The following is a 21,800-nucleotide window of genomic DNA, read 5'->3' as shown; positions in this document are numbered from 1 at the left end:
CTCCAAAAACAAAATGTAGCGGTGAATGTAGCAATGTTTAATAGGGGTCAGGAAAAATCTCTTTTATGTGATAACAAAATACAGTACTCTACTCCGTGCCATAGCCGGCCTAGCCAGCTCCCTCTCCCCTCGCGTGTCTCCATCTTTTGCGCCTGTTCTTTCTTGCTCCCACTTCTTCCAAGCGCCTGCTACGAAGGCTGTCCGTGCCATTGTTAGAGTGATTTCACCTTAGCCGTAAAATTGGCAGTAGGCTATAAATTCGCAGTATTACCCTATTATTTCATTGTTTTCTTTTTGTTTCTCAGCTTGTAACTCAAGTTGGTACTATGTATTACATGATGTTTCACGGGTTAATTACTCACGGATAAAACTCTACTCACAAAGCAAACGCTTCACAAACCAGGATTACATGCTTTACAAATATGACTAATTATTGAAGTGATTGCGGAATATTGAAAGTATGTTTATCTAATAATTCAGTGCTCGACGCAGGAAGTCGAACTTAAGATTTCTCCGCAGAGGTAAGACGGTAACAGTGAAGGAACGGTCCATTATCACATGACTGTGCAGTTCCTGATCGACTGCTTAACATCATCAAGAAGCTTGATCCAAACTTTGTTGCCACTCTTTTTCTTTGCTACACTTGCAATACGGGCATTCATCATGTCGACGGTAAACGTTACGACCATTGTGATGCTCCAAGCAAGAGCTATTAAAAGACTTTGCCGCATGATTAGTGTTTTGTGTCCGCTCTGGGTTGGCTATTTCATCCCTTAGCTTTATAATCTGGCGGTCAAGAAGAGAACGTACAAAACCATTACCACGCTATACCTATGAGTGTTCCTGTACGCGGGAAAGTTTAATTTTATACTATGAAAACAAACCATTTTTAATCAGTCTTTTGCTTCTTGGAATTGCTGGCCTAAACGGAGAGGCTCCGCCCGAATGGGAACCCTTTTTCAGGTATATGAAAGGGTAGGCAATTCGCGAGATGAAGTATATCAAAGGGTAAGAAAATCTGTCATCTATTTAGAAGAGAGTCTTTGTTAAAATGTTTCGAAAAACGCGCATTATCACTGAAATATGTATAACATTACACAAAAACGACAAGCATACTACCTGTTTCAGCGATTTATTTTCTTTCAATAGGTGTGTTGAAGCTGTATCATTTTTCAGTGGAAGGGATACGAAAGGAGCTAGGGGTTGATATCTGAGCGGAGCCTCCCCTAATAAAAGCCTCCCGCCGAGGTTCACTGAGCTCTGTGTTTGTTTGTGATTTAGGTTTTTAGTGAACTGTTTCACAGTATGTTGCTCAAAACACGAAGAAAAAAGACATTGATAGTTAGGAACAAGTTTTGCGACCTCCTTGCGAGATGTTTTGAAATGCTAAAAGTTTTTGCAACAGATCTTCTAATGCAATTAGAGCCGTTAATCTGTCCTTTGTCCCATTAAAGCGGCACGTTCGATATATTAAAACGCTAACATGACTCCGAGGCTTTCCGTTCATTTTTCAATATTTGAATCGGTTTTCTTTGAGCTCAAGTCTCTTGAGACAATGGTGTTGTGAAAGATTTGCAATTTGTCCCTTAAGCCTCGGAGTCATGTTAGAAATTTAATATATCGAGCGTGGGCTATTATTAGTAGAAAAATCTTTCCGCATCCAGAAAAGAAAACGGTAACAATTTTTCAGCCTTGGTAGACAGATTCAGGAGCCTAGACTTCTGACAGATTATATATTTTCGTGTTTGAGAAATCAAATCCGTCAATTGACCTGAAATATTGCCAAACCCTAAGGATCCCCTCCCTTTTTCAACCACTTTTTTGCTGGGCCGAGTGATTCATAGTGGACAGTTTCATTTTGCATACAAAATCATAACTATTAAGAAACGCATAAATGACAGAAATCACATAATGGGGTTGAGAAATTTTTGGTAGGGGACATGTACGAAGTCCAACGCTAACGTTCACATCCTGTTCAAGGCTTCCAGTCCAGAAAGACACCTTGGATTGACGACGCTAGATGAAATTGTACACGCTAGCTGCATAAGACGTAATATTTCGAAACTGAACTATTCATTTCCTAATTGGGCGGTACATACCCATTTAGGCCAAATAAGGGTGTCCCCCGGGAGAAGGTGACCTCGACCAGCTCGACCCTAACTTTATTTCAGTATTACGTTTCTCACCTTTGGCACGAACAACAAAAGCAGCGTAAAAGTAGATACGACATTAAACAATGTTCCAAACAACGCGAATTGAGCGTCAATATTTCTATGGCCAATAACAAACGACAAAGGAACAGTGATCAGTGTCATAATAACAACGTTGTAAACACTCATGCCGATATACTTGGAGTCGTTCAGAGAGGCCAAAGTAACATTTCGTGTTTCCCAGGCAAGAAAAAGCCCAATAACCAGGAAAGGACTTTTCCATATCGCCCAGAACATGTACCACAGGCTCCTGTAATTGAGAGTGCAATTTAGAACTTTGCCGTGAGATATCTCCCGGCCATCTGGGGTTGTTTCCTGCAAAAATATAGTAACAAACTAAAATCACGACCTTTTCTTTTATCACCGCACACTTGATGAAAAATTCCACTATTACTATTCCACTATAAGAGTGAGTCTTTCCATAGTATCAATAGAAACGATTACTAATTTGCTGGAGCAGAAAAAGACAATCGTGTTCGAGTACTGATGATTATTTGCGACTGAAAGTGAGAGATTAACCCTGGCAGTAACATAGAGACAACGTGCTGCCTCCATCGTAGAACAAAGCGGAGGAAGCAGATTTTGAACTCTGTTAGTTTAATTTTGGCTACTGTTGATTGTTGGTGTTTCATAGATGTTTATAGCTAACCTGTAATGATCATTACATTACAAGATCGGTTTTAGATTGACGTTACCCACTTTTCTTCACTTCTGTTCAGGACTTGCGCACTCGATTCGTGAGCCTTAGAAGTTCTTTTTTCTGGCAGATGCAGCTGCTAAACTCCGTTAAATAAATAAATAACTCTCTTTCATTTTCACCCTCTCCGGGACGAGGTTATCAGTTAGATAGTTAAAAACGTTTTTGCAAGCTAACCTCTTTACCCACCAAAGAACACATTCCTCAGCTCTCTGTTTACATATTTTACTTCTTGGCGATATCAAACAGGTTTTGTACATTTTCCTTTCTTGTTCATTTCTTGCTAACTTTACTTACGTACCCTGCCTAAATGTTGCACGAAACTTGTAATAGGATCTGCTATTTCCCAAGCTGTAATGTACACCACATCCAAACAAACAAGGCCAAACACAATGGCCAACAAGTGACGATCGTGAAGCATACCCAGCTGGAAAGATAAAGAGAGAAAAGCAACGATCGTTATCTGAGGGAATAAAATTCAATATGTCTAATTATCATTCGATGCAAATTTTTCTTCTTTTTCATTGGTCGAAAGCTAGCCCACCACGTGGCCTGCAAATAACTGCCTAGAAATAGTGGTCTGCTCATGCACAATGTCGTCCAACCGAGTTTGGCTGCGAACAATATTCTGCCCATGCGTAAATGAAACCACGTTTTTCCCCTCCTTGCGGTCGCTCTTGCGTGAAAATGGCAGATCGTTTTACTGACATTTCAGAGAGTGATTTTCATTTAAAAACAAACTCAGTGACCGAATGATAAAACAATTATTGAACTCGGTCTCGCAAAATATCTTGATTTTTCAGTGATGACTCCACTGACAAATCCTGATATTTTGCTCAACCTCGTCCAATAATTGTTAATTATTCATTGAAAATATTTTCCGATCTGCCAAATTCTTCAGTTCATGATACGAAAGTCGTATGAAATAATTGTTAAATAACCAATAGAAACAGTTTTTATTATGCTTTGGTCTATGTACTTGGTCGATATTACAACCTAGTAGATTTACTTACAATTGAAGACTAACTAAATTAAATGAAAATAATGTGCAAGCTAGGAAGCTAAATGAGCCAGTTGGTTTTCTTGTTAGCTCCCTGAAACCAAACCAACAAAATGAAAACTTGGTTGACTTTGAAGCCTTTCTCTAAGTGGCACTAAGGAAATTAAACTTTAACGTCTCCTCTTTTGGTCCATACCTTGTCTTCGATAATTTACTGACGAACTTTGTTATGTTTTTCACTGACAATTAGTAACATTACAGTGCATGTACCATTAACACGGTAGCGAGAATCAGGTAAAACACTTTTTATACTCCGTCAGGAACTTGAGGTCCTTGAGCAAAACAGGCTAGGATTTCATTTACTTAATTAAATGAAACACAAACTAGGAGGTCACTTTTAAAACTACCTGTTTAGAAAGCTGCTTATTGGTAAAAATTTTGTAAACTCTCCATGTCTTTACAAACATCGTGCCAAAGGCGAGAGTGAAGCTGAGAGAGCACATCCCCCGTCTAACCTATTATAAACAAAATGGGTCAGTTTTTGAACAGTTATAGATGGCGGTATAATAGGTGATTAAGAAGATTGTTATTAATCTTTTCTCGTAAATTAAAAGCTGAGGAAAACCCGGCTAAGCTGATTGCAAACATCCTCTACTGATTTCCTCTGTAAAGATAAAGGAAGAGGTCAACTTTGATACTCTTTTTATATTGCTTTTTAATTACTTTATGACCTCGCATTCCCTGGGGGAGAATGAGTCAATGATCGCGCTGTTTCGAGTGACGTCAGCGCACTCGATCCAATGCAAGCGCAGAAATACTGAGAAAACCAACCTGTCGTAGCTTACGTCCCTTCTCAGTTTAAATCAGAATTGAAAAAAGGGAACAAAGGCAATTCTGATTGGAACTAAAGAAGTTGAATACCGGTTTAACCTGAAACTACAATATTCACCTACCTTACAGATGACAGTATGTGTACCACGTGACTCAACAAATGCCTCTGCTCCGTACAAGAACACACAGCAATAAAACAGCAAACAGCCTATCACAATGACATTGTTGAGCCTAGGCGATGATTGCCTGATTACACTGAAAGAAAGATACCGCATGTATTCGATTAACCCATCTCGAATAACCGCCCCTATATGTAGGCAACGTTAATGAGCTCCCACTCTCCAATAACCGCTCACCTACCTAACCCCGCCCGACCCCCCAAACATGACCTTACTGACAAGGACAATGAAATTGATTAAGTAGTACTGATCAATTTCCCCGAATATACCGAGTTTTCTTAGTATTTTAAAGAAACTTTTCATGGACGGTTACAATTCTGCCTTGGTACATCGCCACGTTTTGTCATTATTTATTGTTTGTTGCCGAATAGACTTACTACTTATTGAAAATATGGGGTCAACCTCGAATAACCACCTACTTTCTAGATCCAAAAACTTTTGATAGGCGCCCCGGTCACTCAATCGAGTAAGAATACGGTAATGCTGTCATCAACTGTTATCCCATAATGACAGACTACAACTGCAGTGACACCTGTTCATAGCAGCTACCTTCTGGGCTTATGAACTGTTGGCCACCTGGTAAAGATAGCCGCTTCATGCAGGATCATAGAAATACTCATTAAGCATTAAGCCGCCTGGTTAGTTCAGTTGGGACAGCACCGGTATGCTGAACGAGAGGTCGCGGATTCAAACCCCGTTCGGACCGACACTCAGGGTCTTTAAATAACTGAGAAGAAAGTGCTGCCTTTGGGAGTGACATCTGCAAAATGTTTTTAGTTAGACTTTCTCGTCTTCTCAGACAATGACTAAAAACCTTAGGTCCCGTCTCACAGCACTTTCACTTGTCTGGTTCTTGAGGGAAGTAAAAGAAAAAGAACCCTCACCACTGTTCGAGAAGAGTTTTTGTATTGAAAGAAAATCGGTATAGCTGTACCGGTTTGAAAAGTGCACTTTCCGTGGGGTGACCGCTATAGCGGGTCATTATATGTGGTACCACTGTCTTCATTTTCTTGTATAATAAAATAGTGGAGCGGATCCCAACCCCGAACACACGAAAAGTCGCCTATAACTGAGAAGACTCAGCAAACTTAATTTTACAAACAAAATAAAAAAGCTCTTGCTGTAGTCTGTATAATCTATATCTGGCAGCAGTGGGGAAAAATTAAACGAGATAAGAATCTTAAGATACTCAAGAATTAATATTCGAAAGTTTTGTCCTACCGTTATTGGAAAATACTATTGGAACTATCTCCCCATTTCTATTCACAATAAATCAACGAAAATCCTGTTCAAAATGGCACTTAAAATATATTGTCTTGCTCAATATTGACTTATGTGCGTGTGTGTGTGCGTGCGCGCGTGTTTGTGTTTTAATGAATAACCAAGCTATAATAGAATAAAGTTAATTTTGTTAAAGGGCCATAATTAGTTTTACTATAATGTGCCCTTCTCCATTCTATAATTTTTTCTTTTTTTTTCTTATGTACACGTAATTTAAACAACCTTGTACTAATTAATATCGTACAACTAATGTATTATCTATAGGATGGAGTAAAATTAAAATACAAATAACAAATTAAGATAAACATGATATTTTAACATGCGTTTTTGGAAAACAGAAAAGGACTGAAGAAAGATGATGTACATGAGAACCCTGAAAATACAGCCTTCTCTTTTCGCTACTCGCCACTCGGCTAGCAGAAGACAGCGAGGGAGAGACGGCTGTATTTGTAGGCTATTGATGAAGGAGACGGGAAAGGACAAGCCCCTCTACGTTACAAGGAATTACTTGTTTATTATATCTTCTTTGAATATTTGTATATGTCATCAGGGACGTTGAGTACGTGCCCCTGCGGTAGAATATGGAAGTATTTGATTTTCTATCACGATCTTTGCTTCTTCAAGAATGTAGTTACCTGTGAAACCTGAAGTGATAGTTGACAAAAAGTAGTCCAAAAGCTGTGAGCAGCCCTGTTGCAGCCACGGAACTCATCACATAAAACAGCTTCAAGTTTGTCTTGATTAAACGTTCGTTTAAAGGATCCTTGTCTTTGGGAGGTTTTCCATCTGAAGAAGATATTAATTGAGTTTTCACAACAAAATGTCACTATTGTTTATTCGCAAATCATCAGCAGCATCCTCGAAGTAATAACCATTAGCATATTCTCACTTTCATTATTATAACAAGTAAGATCGTATCAGGCCATTATAACAGTCATCTAGTAGGAGCGCGGTATTTTCAGTACGGAAATGACCTGACTTATTTTGTAAGTTATCACAAAGAAGTATGGCTTCGCCTTCACGACGCAAGTGGTCGATCAATAGTTATCTTAATAAAATTTAGTGGTACCCGGGATACATAGATAGAGTAGATGTGTCTAGGACTATAAGCCCTTAAAATCCTTAATTGAACTTGGCGTGCATGTTTGCACCAGTCTGGAACACAATGCATGGACAGAATTGAACTTTGAACACAAGACAGGCCTAAACTAAGATTTCCTATTTTCCGAAACAAAATTTCGACTAAAGGCAAGAAGGCGACCTAGATGTGCCTGAGTTCCCACAGGCCCCAATTATTCCAAGGCTGGATAATAACACTTTCCACTGAATAAATCTCTATCCAGTGGATAAATGACGCGATGGCTTTTTTAGCGGAGCCTCCATAATTAAGAGAAAATGGAACTGACTATCGATGCGAGAAAATTTGGTTATGACGTCACCGTACGTCCGTCTGTACGTACGTACGTACGTTCTTTCCAGGTAGGGGTAAGTAGAAACAAATTCATCCCCTCTCCTTAAGAGAGTTTTGGTCCCTATTGTTTCAAAAGGCTTTAGAAATGATTGACAGATCAGAGTCTATCTACTGAGTAATAATAATAATAATGAACTTTATTAAAGTCTCATGTCTTATGGCTCAGCCACAGTGCCTTACTAATTGGGGAGAATGTTTGGTGGATTTTAGCGGCCGACCGTTTGACTTTTGAGGGGGTTATGGGTGATTTTAGAAAAAAAACATATCCCGCAGACTGATTTCGAAAAAACATCCAGCACTGACAAAAATATCACTCATGGCGTATAATGCTGAAGAAAAACTTTAGACCGTTATATGTTATGTTATGTTATGTTATATTGATCACAAAGTTGACGTTACTCCGCCATACCTGGCCATTTGAAGTTCTTTTTACGGAATATGGTGAGTTCTCCCTTACTTAAGTTGTGACTTTCGGGATCAAAGTAACCCACTTTGACTTCTTTATCTCCTAAAAAAGTTATAATACGATACTTACTTTAATTTATCAGCAGCAGAGTCTAAATTTACTTGAGTTTTCAAACAAATGACTTAATTTACTAAATTTACTTGAGTTTTCAAACAAATGACTTAATTTGTTAAGTGTGATTTTTACAGTCTAAAGTTCTTTATTGAAGGCTTAAGTTACCTTGAAACTGTTTAATCCAAATCATGTTAATTCTTTCTTGGTTTTCATTGAACTTTATGAAACCCTGAAACCAAACCGACTGGTTAACACTGTGACCATAAACTTAACAAGTAATGATGGTTGCTTGGAATGGTTCAGAATGCTTACTAGAACTTGGTATAAATAATACATGAAAACAGTCCATGAAGATAGGGACAGTGCACACCTTGTATTTTTTTTCAAGGTGAATAATGACATTTATTTAATAACTATGAATTTGGCCCGCTGAGGCTTTTAGTCAGTTTAAAAAATTTTCTGTTTGGTTGCTTATGAGCAAACAAAAGGGAATGTTATTAGCGAAGAAAGAGTTACTTAATCCTATCATAATGATACGAAGAGTAAAGGAAAATTCAATTCCCAGGTTGGAAATACTTATTATACACAAGCTTTCGATTCCATAGCGGAATCTTTAGCAAATAGCAATGGCGTTCCAAAGTTAATGCTTGTTTAATAGGTCTTTTACCCCGAAAAATTCCCACTCAAAACCGGCATTTCAGATATTAAAGAACAGACAAAATAGGAGAACGACACGTACAAAACCACATTCCTTACTTAAAAAGGCGAATTTTTCGCCCTTGAATTATTGGTCTTAGGATCTAAGGAATATCACAGATATATTAGAGAAACATAAACAAAGCCATGCGTACCGAGATTCCACTCAAGTTTGTTCGTGAGAGCACACTGTGTAATTCCTGTTTAATGCTAGCACTCTTGTACGAGAAGTTATCAAGAGACATGTTCTTTTCTTTTAGCTGCATCACAGTTTTCTCCAGAGCCGAGGCTAGTACCCAGGCCGAGTCATATCCAAAGACAGCATAGGAGTTGTTGGGGAAGGAGTAATTTTGAAGCTCTGCTTCATACATCGTTAAAAACTCGTCTTCTGTCTAAAGTGAACGAATGATACGAAAATTAAAGGAATCATAACTTGTACTCATTCATGTCATCGGGACTTGCCGTAACAAGAAGATTCCCACTTTACGATCCTACATTCGTCTCTTCCATTCATAGATGGGGCAGTGCGTGTCTTCCACCAGTTGGGAAATAAACAGCTCACACTTTTTAATTTGTCGTTATCATCATTTGTTTGTTTGTTTTGTTTTGTTTTTGTTTTTGTTTTTTTTTTGAGTGGCCTTTCTTCAAACCTTGAAGAATATGCCTTGAATACCAAAAAACTGCCGACAAAGTGTCGGGAACCTTTCAAACCTTTAAATGTTAGAAGACACTAGAAATTGATGAGAAACGTTCGCATAGACCGCGTAAATCTCTTTCGGAAACTTGCATAACAAATTCCAATTGCTGCTTATTAAACAGAATAAATGAGACTCGTGGATGACAGCTTGTAGATGTGTAGCTCATTGCTTAGTTGAAGATCGGAGGTGAAAACCTTAATCGCGGGTGACAGCTGCTGTAATCACATGTATGGTGGTAAAAATTAAAAAGGTCTTACCAGGCCACTGAGGGTGTTAACTGTGTTATTTATATAACCTTCTTGAACTGCAAGAAAGTTGCTCGCCACGCCTTGAATTTTCTCCACCGGGCAGCCTGAGAGATCACTAACGTTCCACCAGTCTTTACTGTACCATCCAGGGATGATCCATTGAATATGAGATCCGAAAAAATTGTGACGATGAGCCTTTTAGACAAAACAAAAATGTATTGGTTACCACACAGCAAAATGTACAAAGGCCCGAGTTAAAACCTCTAAATAGTAACTCTGAGGAGATGATCTATTTATGGGACACAGAGGGATATGTGAATTTCACCAAAGTTATTTTTAGATCGATTAATCGGAAGTTGGTGTCCGGAATGGTCGGCAAACTTTCATTAGGGCCACTTATACGAGGAAAAATAAGACGCGTCTTACATAAGACGCGTCTTAAATATGACGCGAAATTTCCGTATAAACGGCACATTTCGTCTAAAATAAGACGCGGCTTTGCTAAGACGCGTCTTATTAGATAAGACATGCTCGTATAAATGGTACAGTTCGCGTCTTATTTAAGACGCGTCTTATGTAGGACGCGTCTTATTTTTCCTCGTATAAATGGCCCTATTAATATTATAAGAAACAAGGGCTTCGAAGAAGTGCGGCTAAACTAATTCAGTAACTATTTTAATAAAGACTCTAGCACTTTGTTCTTAGAGACAGAAAAGCTTGACAAGTTTGTAACAGATGCAGGAAGACAGTTCCAGGTTCTAGGTCCTTGGTAGAGAATTGTGAATTTCTTGATGTTCCACTACGACAGGAATGCACGCGATAATTACTAGCTGTTCTGGATAAAATACCGATTGATCTAGCGATTCGTTTACAGACAAAGTTTATGTGATATTTATGTGATATGTTTATTTGTCCCCCTTGGTGTTTCGCTATTACAGTATTATTCATTTTTTTGCTTTGAGGCAGTCGCGCGTGAACTTGATAAGTTTCAAATAAACTGTTAAAATATGCGGACGACCCAGGAATTGTACTTCCGTTACAACCTCTAAAAAAGACTTCAGTGAAATTCACATATCCCGGCCGAGGCCCTAAGATTCCCTTTCTGTCCCATGCATTATTCTGTATTCTGTATTGTTATTACTGAAGACACTATCTCTTCTGGATAACTGCCTTCTGGATAACAGCCTCTTAAATCAGCTAGATTCTTTACATCATACGAAAGCCGAACTACGCTAAAAATATGATAATTACGATAAAAAAAAATAAACCATGTTTTCTAGAGGACCATGTACAATGTACATGCGCCATATTTATTCCATCAAAAAATAGGACAAAAAATGCATTTTACTTGAGTGTCAATGTGTTTGGCACTAATTGAAGACTCTCCTTCAGTGTGGACGGGACCAACATTTTACGTCATCATCCGAGCCACGCGAAGGTCCAGCCGTTTGTAGGGCAAAGGAAGAACCTTCATTTCTCCGTTATTTAAAGACCATCAGTAATGGCCCGGCCTAGGGAATCGAACCGTCAACCTCCCACTCTGTCACGAGCTCTACCGACTGAATTGAATTTCTTTAACAAAACGCTTTGACTTTAAGTTTAGTTCATTATAATAGCATTACATACCTCACACATGACCATTCTCGATTTGTCCTCGTACATCAAGATGACAATAATACGAGCTCCTCTATCCTGTGAGAGAAAACATGGATAAGTTTGCAACTTCTTTGTTCTCAAAAAAAGGACGAATTAATTAATAGATTCTAACTCATCGTGTCTTGAAAAAGAAGTTTTCTTTAAGAAGAAGGAACTTTTTTCTGCTCAGCGCCAGGTGGTGTTTCGCTTAACATTTTGCACTAGCTTTCGCCCTGAAAATACAATGATGATCTCAGCGCGTCAAAACCCTCTCACGGCTACACCGCACGCTTACGCTCCTCCCCTACAGGAGAGTCATTTTTAGATCTTTCAGGCTAGTAAAACTCACAAAAAGGGGTAACAAATGCTGTCAGCAATTTTTGGCCTTCTTCATTGATTCACAATATATCTACCCAGCGTCCTGCTGGTAGCGTCAAACAAAAAACTAAAAAAATAAGCTTTTATAGTTGTTAAGTGTGTTAGATTTCTTTCTCTACTATTAAAGATGAGCGTTTTAGTATGGTGTTGCTGGCTGAAGATGAAACATACGTCCAGCGGTCCGGTTTATAGTCTTAACAGTCTTCTGTTCAAGAACGAAAATTTTCGCCTATTTCTTCATTTCTCAGGGGCCTGTTGTTAAAAAAGCAACACTCCCTGCCACGTATTACACAACTTCAGTTTTTCCAAAGATTCTCTTAAATATTCTCCTGCAAGTCAAAATATGACTTGAACTCGGGTCTAGAATCCATTTACACAAAGGACACCTAAAAAGGACTACTGTGCTCACAATGGTATCAATTTGATAGAAAATTCACCATTTTCACCCTCCTTGAATTTGCTCCTTGACATTTACGCCTCGTTTCCAGAAATCAAAACGGCCTTTAAATATTTTTTCAAGGACCCGACACCTTGCCAGAACTGTCCATGACCATACCTGCTCAAGACTGCCAGCGGTAAATGCTTTTAGAAACTGAGATGAGGCTGCAATGATGTATAGAAGTAGAAGAAAGCTAGTTTGAGAGAATTTGACTGTAATTTTAAAATGACAGGCGAATCATGAGAAATATAGGACGGTTTAAAGACGGAACTTCCGATCCACCCTCGTACTTTTAATACCTTAAGATCAGTTATGACGTTATCTGGATCCTTGACAAAGCTGTTTGCAGTAATGACGGATATCCCTTCGTCTTTTAACAGTGTCTGGAGACGCTCGTTCACCTGATATAAAACAGAGAACAAAGTGGATTTCTCGTTACTCTAAAATCAATGTAAAAATTGGCGCCGAGTCAGTTATAAACAAGTAAAATCTAGACGACTTTTTTGTTTCTTTTACTCTCTATGAGTAGTGGCCTAGCATGTGTAGTTTTTTATCTTATTAGGCTGATTTAGCAACAGGACGTGAACGTCATTTGACGACGGGAAAGCGCGCGGAAAGGATTAAACTCGACTTCCGGTGCCCAATTGGTCGCTCTGCCATTGGTCAACCCAGTTGTTTGATTTGCGCGCGCCGTCTTCAACTGACGTTCCCGTTCTGTTGCTAAATCAGCTTATTGCCCAGTCTCAAAACTTCTAGAATAGGGAAGATGAGATATTACAGAGACTGCGTGTCAACTTACGTCGTTGAAGAGATCCTCGTCCTGTTTTACAATTGCAATTCGCTTCCAGTTGAATCTGTGCATAAGTGAAACAGCAGCTTTGTACAGAGTGAATTCTGGGCCGTTAACCCGGAAGAATAACGGATATCGACGTTTATCAGAAAGACTAGAAGAGGCGGCACTGAATCCCAACCGAAATGACAATGAATTTGGTGTAATGTATGTGTTAAGTATTTTCCCTTAGTTTTTCACTAATTAACCCTATGGCATTGTAAGTCCTACCTTAGCTGTTTTAGGCTCTAAGATAGTGGGGTTTGGCGCGAAAGAGAGGGGAAGACGCGAAAGTGAAAGGTACGCGAAAAGGGGGGCGAGGCGTTGTTTCTTCATGTTCGCGCTTTCTCAATCCCCGCGGACCCGACTATCTTGGAGCCTGGAACAGGCTAGTCCTACCTTGATTTATATTAACAAAGGTCTTAGTGGACAATCAAACAAGGTCTTTTAAGGTGTTTCCATACAGTTCTTCAGAGGCCATACCGATTTTTTTAAATCGCCTTAAAAGTGATTTTGTCCTTGTCCGATCGGTATAAAAAAAATTTAACCACTGACTGACTTTGGATTTAAGTTTGTCAAAATGCAGTTTTAAGTAAAATCGATATTATTATGACAACAATCAACAAAAACCTTTGCATAACGATAGACCTGATACTGAAAATCCGACACCAGGAACTTAGAGTGAGGTATTTAGCAAAAATAACATCCGTGAAAATCTTAAGTTGCTCTGTAGAAAACATGGCTTCACACTTGTTGACAGAGTGTATTACTTGAAGTAAAAGCGGTCAATCTCTCTGTTCATTAGAATCTTTGTACCGCTGCACGTGCACATAGCTTCCATTTCCTATTGGTTAAGTGTGTTCTCAAGGGTGGTGTAGCCCACGTTTGGCGGCGAACATCGGCTTCTTTGAACTACGAACGTTTCCATGGTCACCAAGTAAAGTTGAAGTAGGCACATTTTACCACTTAACGCTCATTAAGCCTCATTCGGCAATTGCGCGGCTGTTTTGTGGCTGTAATGTATATAATTGTGAAATGTAGATAATTGTAAGTATGTCTGTTATTGCGGTTGTTTAGAACTTTGTAATTATCTTCTTTTTTAAGTAGTTCTTTGTAATTATAGTAATAAATGTCTTGAATAAAAAAAAAAATAAAAATAAAAATAAAAAAAAATAAAAAAAAAATAGTGTGAAGCCAACAATTGTTAATGTTCTACACTCAAAAGATGCAATAAACTTCATACCGAAATGTACTATAGTCATGGAGGAAGGCATGGTGCACATTAATTTGGAATAATTTTGAATTTGAAATATTAGCATAAACAGGATTTTTGGGTTCGTAGGCTGGGTTCTTCTTGAAACTTCAAGATGATGCAGTGAATCAATCTTAATGAAGATTTCACGCATTGTTATATACGTCATGAGGATATACCGATGGGACAAGAATAAAATCACATTAAAGGCTATCGAAAACTATCGGTATGGTCTCCGAAAAACTGTATCGAAACACCTTAAAAACAAAATAAACAAAAACATGATGACTATGTTTAAAAACCGGTCTTAGGCTCGTTTCAAACGTCGGTCTACTGCCGTGCCGAACTCAATTGATTGAATTAAATTCGACTTTAGCACGGCAGTAGTGCGACGTTTGAAACCAAGTCGTGTTACCACCGTGCCGAGCCCAATTCATAAATTATAAATACATTAGAAACATATTCAAAAGTTTGCTAAACCGTTTCTTTATTTTTGTGTTTTGTTTTCGGCAACAGCCATTCTATTCGACTGAATTAATTTCGACATCTGAAACCAACTCGTGCTAGTGTTGTGCTGCAGTCGAGCTGCACACCAGTCGACCCAGCTTAGCAGGGCTGTAGCACGACGTTTGAAACAGGCCTTAGCTTAGATAATTGCGTAAAAACGTTAAGCGGTTGGCCTCGTCTCCTTGTCAAAAAAAAAACCGCGCTGTCCAGAACGAATTTGGAAATGGGACAGTGTACCTTGGTGAGCCAAAGGGAAAACAATGGAGAACATTTGCTGGAGGTCGTGACTATTCTCACAAGGGAACTTAAGCACCAGACGTTCTTGGTATCGCGGACGCCAACCGGAAGTATTATTGCAGCATGACTGCTACTGCGCATGTAAAGAAGTTCTTGGTCTGCGGTCACGGACTTCAAAACGCGAGTTCTCAGGTTGAAACCAGAGGTTCAGAGACGTGAGTATGAAGACAGTTAAAATTGTTTACATTTGATATCCAATATAACAGTTTTCAATCCTTGTAGGTTCTTTTGTCATGTTAGAACTTTAAAAGCGTGGTAAACGTAGACATTTTCAACTGAATTATTCTGTCGGCATTCGTGAAGGTTTCACGTTGGTTTGCTTAATGATTTGCATTTGGCGCGTAAACCGCGTCCCCGATCCAGTTGTGCGCGGCCAGCCATGCCGTTCGTGAATCAAGAACATCTGGTGCTTAAGTTCCCTACTTTTACCACTACGTGAACCTTTCCCCTTTATAAAGTGATTTACCCAAGACTACAATGTCCCGACCAAGCCACCTCCTAAAAATGGAAACTTCTCTTGTTAACTGGGTCTCTGGGCCAAATCTCTTCATTGGGTGTTGTAGCCGTCTGAAACCAGCTTGATCAAAATTCTCGACAAATTGACAGTAATTATAAATTGACACCAGTAAAAGGCTATTGCATGAGACAAACCTAATCTTTCTCGCAGCCACTTTTGTCTCGTTACGCAAGGCTAAGGAGGAACGTTGCGTGACGAGACAAAAACGACTGCAAAGGAGACTAGTGACAAACCTGAATCAAGTTCCAAAAGTGTGAGGCAGCCGCCACAAGCACAGCTGAGATAGAACATCCGGGACCTATCAATGCTACTTTGGTAGGTGGTTTCCGTAGCTGCTCAACGAGGGCTTTGATGGCGTAGGCATCTGAACACTAATACAAATATTATATACTAATACAATGCTTATATATAACGATTATCATAACGTCTCTAAGAGCTGTACAATTCTAATGGCCAAGTTTTAAATCAAGAACCTACTAATAATTAATTGCAATCCTATACCTTTCGGCCACCACTGCTCTAAGCTTTTTGTCATTACTTGTGAGAGTGAGGTGAGATGAGACACCGATTCATGAAAAACCTGTATGAGGCACACCTTCCATTTTTGAATCTCTCATGATACTAAAACAAATTGATCTTTATTGTAAAACCATTTTAACACAATACACATAGATAAAAAATATATCATGATATAATTTTTGGGGGGTATCGGAATAAATATCACGTGATAATGATGTCACATTAGTTTTGGCTCTAAATAGAATTTCAGCCCTTATCGGCATTTTCTTTGGAAATGCATTACGGTACGTGTACTTTGGTTGCTTGTCTTCTGCTGTGCGAAGTTTCACTAAAATCTATAAGAGAAATTACGACAAATATTTGAATTTCTACAAATAGGGTATAAATTATGCAAATTCCTAGGCAGTAAGTCCTGTCTTCAGTTCATGCACATTTCTTACCCTTTTTATAGAAATGCCAAGATATCTCGAAATTTCTTTTATACATTTCTGTGAAACTTCGTACAGCAGAAGACAAGCACCCAAAGTACACGTCCTGTAATGTATTTTCAAAGAAGATGACGATAAGAGCTGAAATTCGATTTAGAACCAAAACTATTGTGACGTAATTGTCCAAAAAATAAAGTTATAACAAATTTTCATCTATGTGTAATACATATGTTAAAATGGTTTTACAATAAAGATAAATCTGTCCAAGTATGAGAGATTCAAAAATTGGAAGTTGTCGCTACCAAAATAATGCCCCTGGACAAAGCAAAATGACAAAGTAGAAGACGACTTCGGCGAAACAACTGTGTGAAAAAATTGGTTCCAAAAGCTGTAATGTTGCAATTTCTAATAATCATCGCACTTTGTAATACCAAATCCATCGCACATACATCGCACTTTGAAACACCAGGTCGACAAATTTTAGTAAAACATGTATCATTTTGTAATAAAAAAAAACTGTCGCAATTTGGGTGGATGATTTAATAAACAGTTAGCAAGGATACGTATGAAGGCATTTCAATGGAATCACCTAGAACTGATATCTGGACCAGAGGAGAGCCTGAGATTTGCCGGGTTTCAAACCAGGTGACTAAAATTGGGGCTTTTCCTCTTGGTTCCCGGAAATCAATGCCTGGCTAACGGCTCAAATGGTGTTGCGTTCACACCTTGACTAACATATATGTGACTTTGTATATAGTTGCTACATTTCGCCTTGTCAGACGCCATTTTGATACATGATCTTAGCATCGAGTACAAAGCAGAGGACGTCCTCAGAATTAACTAACAAAAACGGTGTGTGCACAGGGACCCGACGCCCACTTTTGTTCCCAAGTACAAGGACTCGAACTTGTACTCGGGCACCGGCACCGAGTACAAAGTAGGTTAACATCCATCGAGCTACATGTTTTACTTATTCTTTCGTTTTTTCCAATCAGTTAAAGTCAGAAATTCAGTTATTTCGTCATCGAGTAGCAGTGTACACCATTTCAGTTTTAGTTCAGTGTGGCCCAAGCAGCCTACAATTTTAGTTTTCAATCAAATATGGCATTGATCAACCTCCTTTCCAAATATACCATCGAATCGATGGCATATTGCTCGCATCTTCCGAATAAAATATGGTAAACGCCATCATACAAAGTGGGATGCGGTTTATTACAAATTACGACAGGGCTACTACAAAGCGAAATTATCACTTCAAAGTTCGACAGTACAAATGAAGTAGAGATACTTTGCAAACTATAATAACCGACCTTATCAATCATTAGCTATTTTAAGCCGGTTTAATTTCCTCTTTTGCCTCAAGTTATCCAGCTTCTTACTAGCAATTTTTTTTTGCTAGCAGCTTTTTGGCTATTTTATAACAGATCTTTCTAACATGTGTGGCAAAGTAACTGTCTCGAAGTACGGTACTCGTTTACTCAAGTCTACTTTCATGGATTACTGGAACCTATTCACTAATCCCACGTAAAAATAGATAAAGTCGTGGCCATAATTAAGGTTTTACATGTCTGATTCTTGTCCGATATTTTTAATGAACTTTCGCCATCAATCTCTCCCCAAAATTATTTACATGCAAAATGGTAGATCATTAGGTATTCAAATAAAAATCGACTGTTCACACCCGGTTTTAGCCACTTTCATTTATTTTCGTTCCCATCCAGATCCTATCCTATCGATTTTTAATACTCAAATTATGAAAATAAAACTTCGTTCAGTTTGGTTCCTGATCCGAGCAAAAACGATCTGTACATTCCTTTTCATAAATATGCATCATCATGATTGAAATTTCGTCTTGTGCAAAACATGAGAACTCTTGGAGCAGTAATTTATCTCACTCCCAAAAATTAAAACGAGAAAAAAAAACGAAAGACAAAAAGTGAGGTGTTGATTGAATAATCCTTACATTCGTCAAGTTGGAAAGAAGCTCTCTTTCATTACCCTGGCCAAAAAATTCTGAGTTAATAAAGGTTTGTAATTTTAAAGAAAGGGTGAGTGAACTACGTATTGAAACAAGACACTGACTTATAATCCCGTGAATTAACTCGAAACAGACTTGCCGAGCGTGTCAGCCAAAGATTGTGTTCCTGGATATAGCGGCACGAGCCATGACATGTCTTCAACCAGTAGAGACGCAACCGAGGGTTAAAAGCTTTTATTATTCATTCAAAATATTTCCCCGATTCTGATTGGCTAATAGCACACGCTTAATTCACCATAACCAGTTACTGATGACCAAATTTGGAAGAAATTTGACTTTAACGAGGAAATGATGTCAAAAATGCAGCGTTTTCGCAGGTTAAGGCACGTTAACCGAGGAGACCTGGGGACGAGGTTGAGTTGTTTTGGTTGTGAACTTGAAAAAATGGCGGACATTTCACTCGTTTCAAGAGTAAGAACTAGGCGAAAAAATAGCTAAAAACCTGGCAAGAACAGCAAGAAGGCAACTCGAAGGGCGACATCTGCTATTTGGAGAATATTTGCGGAGCTGGAGATAACTAAACATACACTATCGAAGATGAACTGAACATCGATGGATCGATGGAGGTAAGCATGTTTTAGCCATGTTTTTAAACTAGGAATTATTTTGAATGAATAATAAAACAGTTATTGAATTCGGCTTTCGTATCATATGAAGAATTATGGAGATCTCGGAGGGTATTATCCGCCTCGGCCTACGGGCTCGACGGATAACATCCTCCTCGATCTCCATAATTCTTCATAAGATACTCAGCCTCATTCGTTAACTGTTAATTAATTTCTATAGTTTACCTTACAGTTGGGGAGCTTAAGCAACGACGATGGCGACGGCACCAAGAACGGCAACAAAGCAAAAGGATATTAGCAAAACAACAACTTTGCACTGACGTGCAACACGTTTTTTTTTTTGTACATTTTTTTGCCGTCGTTGCACAACAACAACATGAAAGTGCCTAATTTCACGTTTTGTCGAGGACGGGAACACAAGACAGCAACTTTCTTTTTCTTTTCTTGAACTTTGATACAGTCCTTTAGAATTCAACTCCAAAAAAATTCGCCAACATTTGACGAATTAAACGAGATGGAATAAGCCCTTTAAAGTTTGAGGCAGCGCGAAATTTACTTTTTAAGTGACGTTTTCGTTGGCTGTCCCCGTAGTTGTTGCTTAAGCTCCATATTACGGTTACGGCAACGGCCCTGTTATGATATTTAAGTTCTTGAAAAATTGAAACATTCCAAATCGTTAGAGGAAAGTATGGAAGCTATGATACTTGGCACAACTTATAACTCAATAAGGTGAAACAAATTACTCGATCTCACATCTTCCTGTTTGACACTTTGTTTTCAATTGTTTTCTTTTTTACCTTGTTTTTTCTGTTAGATATTTAGCCGAAATAGGCTTACCTTTGTATCCTTCCAATGTATCTGAATGGTATGATTTGGTAAAATATCTGTCCTGTTGTTGATCTGCTTTATTGCTAGGTCAATAGCAGGCTGTACGCCAGCGCTATTCCATCCTTTGTGCGAGGTATTTACTTCAATAAAGCCTCCTATATGCAATACAGTCTTCTGCGAGGAGACCGCAGCACTCATGGAAATAATTATAGAGACCTTGAAAAACAATACCTGCAATTCCATTAGCTAAGCCTCAGTGAAAGCCGCTACTTTTTTAGTTATTCACTCATTTGTACTTGTATGTTGAACGTGTATGCTGAATTACGTCGACAAACCGTCCTCATTTCTCGCCAGCTGTTTGGTTTGGAGTAGATAGGATTAACATAAATTTCCCTTTTAACCTGGCAGCGTTTACAGACACGGTTTTCATAAGCTACAGTTCTTCTTCTATCCTATAATTACACAGCTGCAACACAGGCTGGTCCCTAAAAACGATGGCAAAACTAGTTTTCAGTGTGGGGCGGCCAACAGCGGTCAAAAACTACCGTGTGGCGAGAATTTTATCACCGAGCAAAGAAAGACATTTAGACAGAATCCATCAGGAAATTGAGTAATTTTAATTTTCAGTGGACAAAAACTTTGTACCAGAATAATTTAAACAATATTGCAACCTTTTTTGCATTTTTAAAGGGCTAAAGATGTAATTAGTCAACTGAAATAACACCAAAGAAAATTTCTCATGGGAATCCGAGAAAATGAATGTCAAATTTCACAAGAATTGTGAAAACAGGTAAAATTTATGCGGCTATATATCTATATTGTTGCTGCGATTTAGACCTACAGGTAAAATTCTGAAAATTTCATGTGTAACATATCATTTTATGAAATTTGACATTTATTTTCTGGGGCTCCCATAAGAAACTTTCTTTGATGTTATTACAGACGACTAATTACATCTTTAGCGTTTGAAAAATGTAAAAAAGAAACCGATATTGTTTAAATTATTCTGGTACAAGGTTTTTGTCCACTGAAAATTGAAATTACTAAATTTTCTGGTGGACTCCGTCTTCCCGAGCTGCCAATCACGCAAAAAGCATCTTGACACAAAACAATTAATGTAACACCAATCTCCTATACGACACGCTTTTTTTTTTACTTGTCGACGAAGACCTCTTTTAAACTATTAGGTTTTTTCCTCTGGAATTTAAAAAGTAAAACATGGCCAGTGTTTTTCTTAAACACCAAAAGTTAAACTGCCTGCCATTACTCTTTTCGACACTTTTTTTCTGTTCTTTTTTTTTTAATATCCTTTTTTCCCCAATTGTAAATAAGACGACTTGTACACAATATAATTTGACAAAGTATTTTATTTAACAATTAGTTCATACGTCAGCGTGCGTATGTCGAGATATTAAGCATGCGGGAAGTCTGGAAAGCCACAGCATAGCAAGTACTGCATTAATGCGCGAACGCGGTCGCTAAGCTTGAATATTCACGTCGCGTATTAAATCTGGTAGTTTGCGGTCATATCGAAGCGTAAAGGTCAACAGTGGTTGTTGATGAGCGAGCAATTATTGTGCAGTTGCGATGGTTCTTGTGGAGCCAGCGAGCAAGAAGCGGGAGCACACGTTACCTGCAGATTAGCCGATGGCAATTTGGAGCGGATTCGTCGATTATTCTCGAATTTATAGCGCTTCGTGTGAAGGCGCGTGGAGATGGTCCGTTTGTTTTGTAGC

At 38.6% G+C, this 21,800-nt stretch overlaps 1 protein-coding gene across 1 annotated transcript; it reads right to left on the bottom strand.

The window, feature by feature from the left end:
* Positions 1–275: 275 nt before the first annotated feature.
* Positions 276–20,366, bottom strand: LOC140951439 (gamma-aminobutyric acid type B receptor subunit 2-like). Its single transcript, XM_073400691.1, has 15 exons — positions 20,074–20,366; positions 15,920–16,056; positions 13,083–13,254; positions 12,583–12,684; positions 11,458–11,523; positions 9,841–10,026; positions 9,041–9,277; positions 8,355–8,418; positions 8,079–8,177; positions 6,834–6,984; positions 4,861–4,993; positions 4,315–4,422; positions 3,209–3,334; positions 2,187–2,525; positions 276–786 (listed from the first exon to the last, which is right to left on the bottom strand). Exons 1-15 carry the CDS (start codon positions 20,305–20,307, stop codon positions 595–597), a joined length of 2,346 nt encoding a protein of 781 aa, XP_073256792.1. The 5' UTR covers positions 20,308–20,366; the 3' UTR covers positions 276–594.
* Positions 20,367–21,800: the final 1,434 nt, after the last annotated feature.

The sequence above is a fragment of the Porites lutea genome, chromosome 11 (assembly GCF_958299795.1).
Source record: "Porites lutea chromosome 11, jaPorLute2.1, whole genome shotgun sequence".
Taxonomy (NCBI): Eukaryota; Metazoa; Cnidaria; class Anthozoa; order Scleractinia; family Poritidae; genus Porites; species Porites lutea.
The sequence above is the reverse complement of the archived record's forward strand: the minus strand, read 5'-3'. Positions and strand labels throughout refer to the sequence as shown.

What these genes read in the sequence shown, in the direction of transcription:
- LOC140951439 (XM_073400691.1), bottom strand. Translation starts at nt 20,307, where the DNA reads ATGGAATTGCAGGTATTGTTTTTCAAGGTCTCTATAATTATTTCCATG. An exon ending in TTGGATTAAACAGTTTCAAG is followed by an intron (nt 8,178 to 8,354) that starts GTAACTTAAGCC and finishes TAACTTTTTTAG; the next exon opens with GAGATAAAGAAGTCAAAGTG. An exon ending in TCGTGCAACATTTAGGCAGG is followed by an intron (nt 2,526 to 3,208) that starts GTACGTAAGTAA and finishes ATATTTTTGCAG; the next exon opens with GAAACAACCCCAGATGGCCG.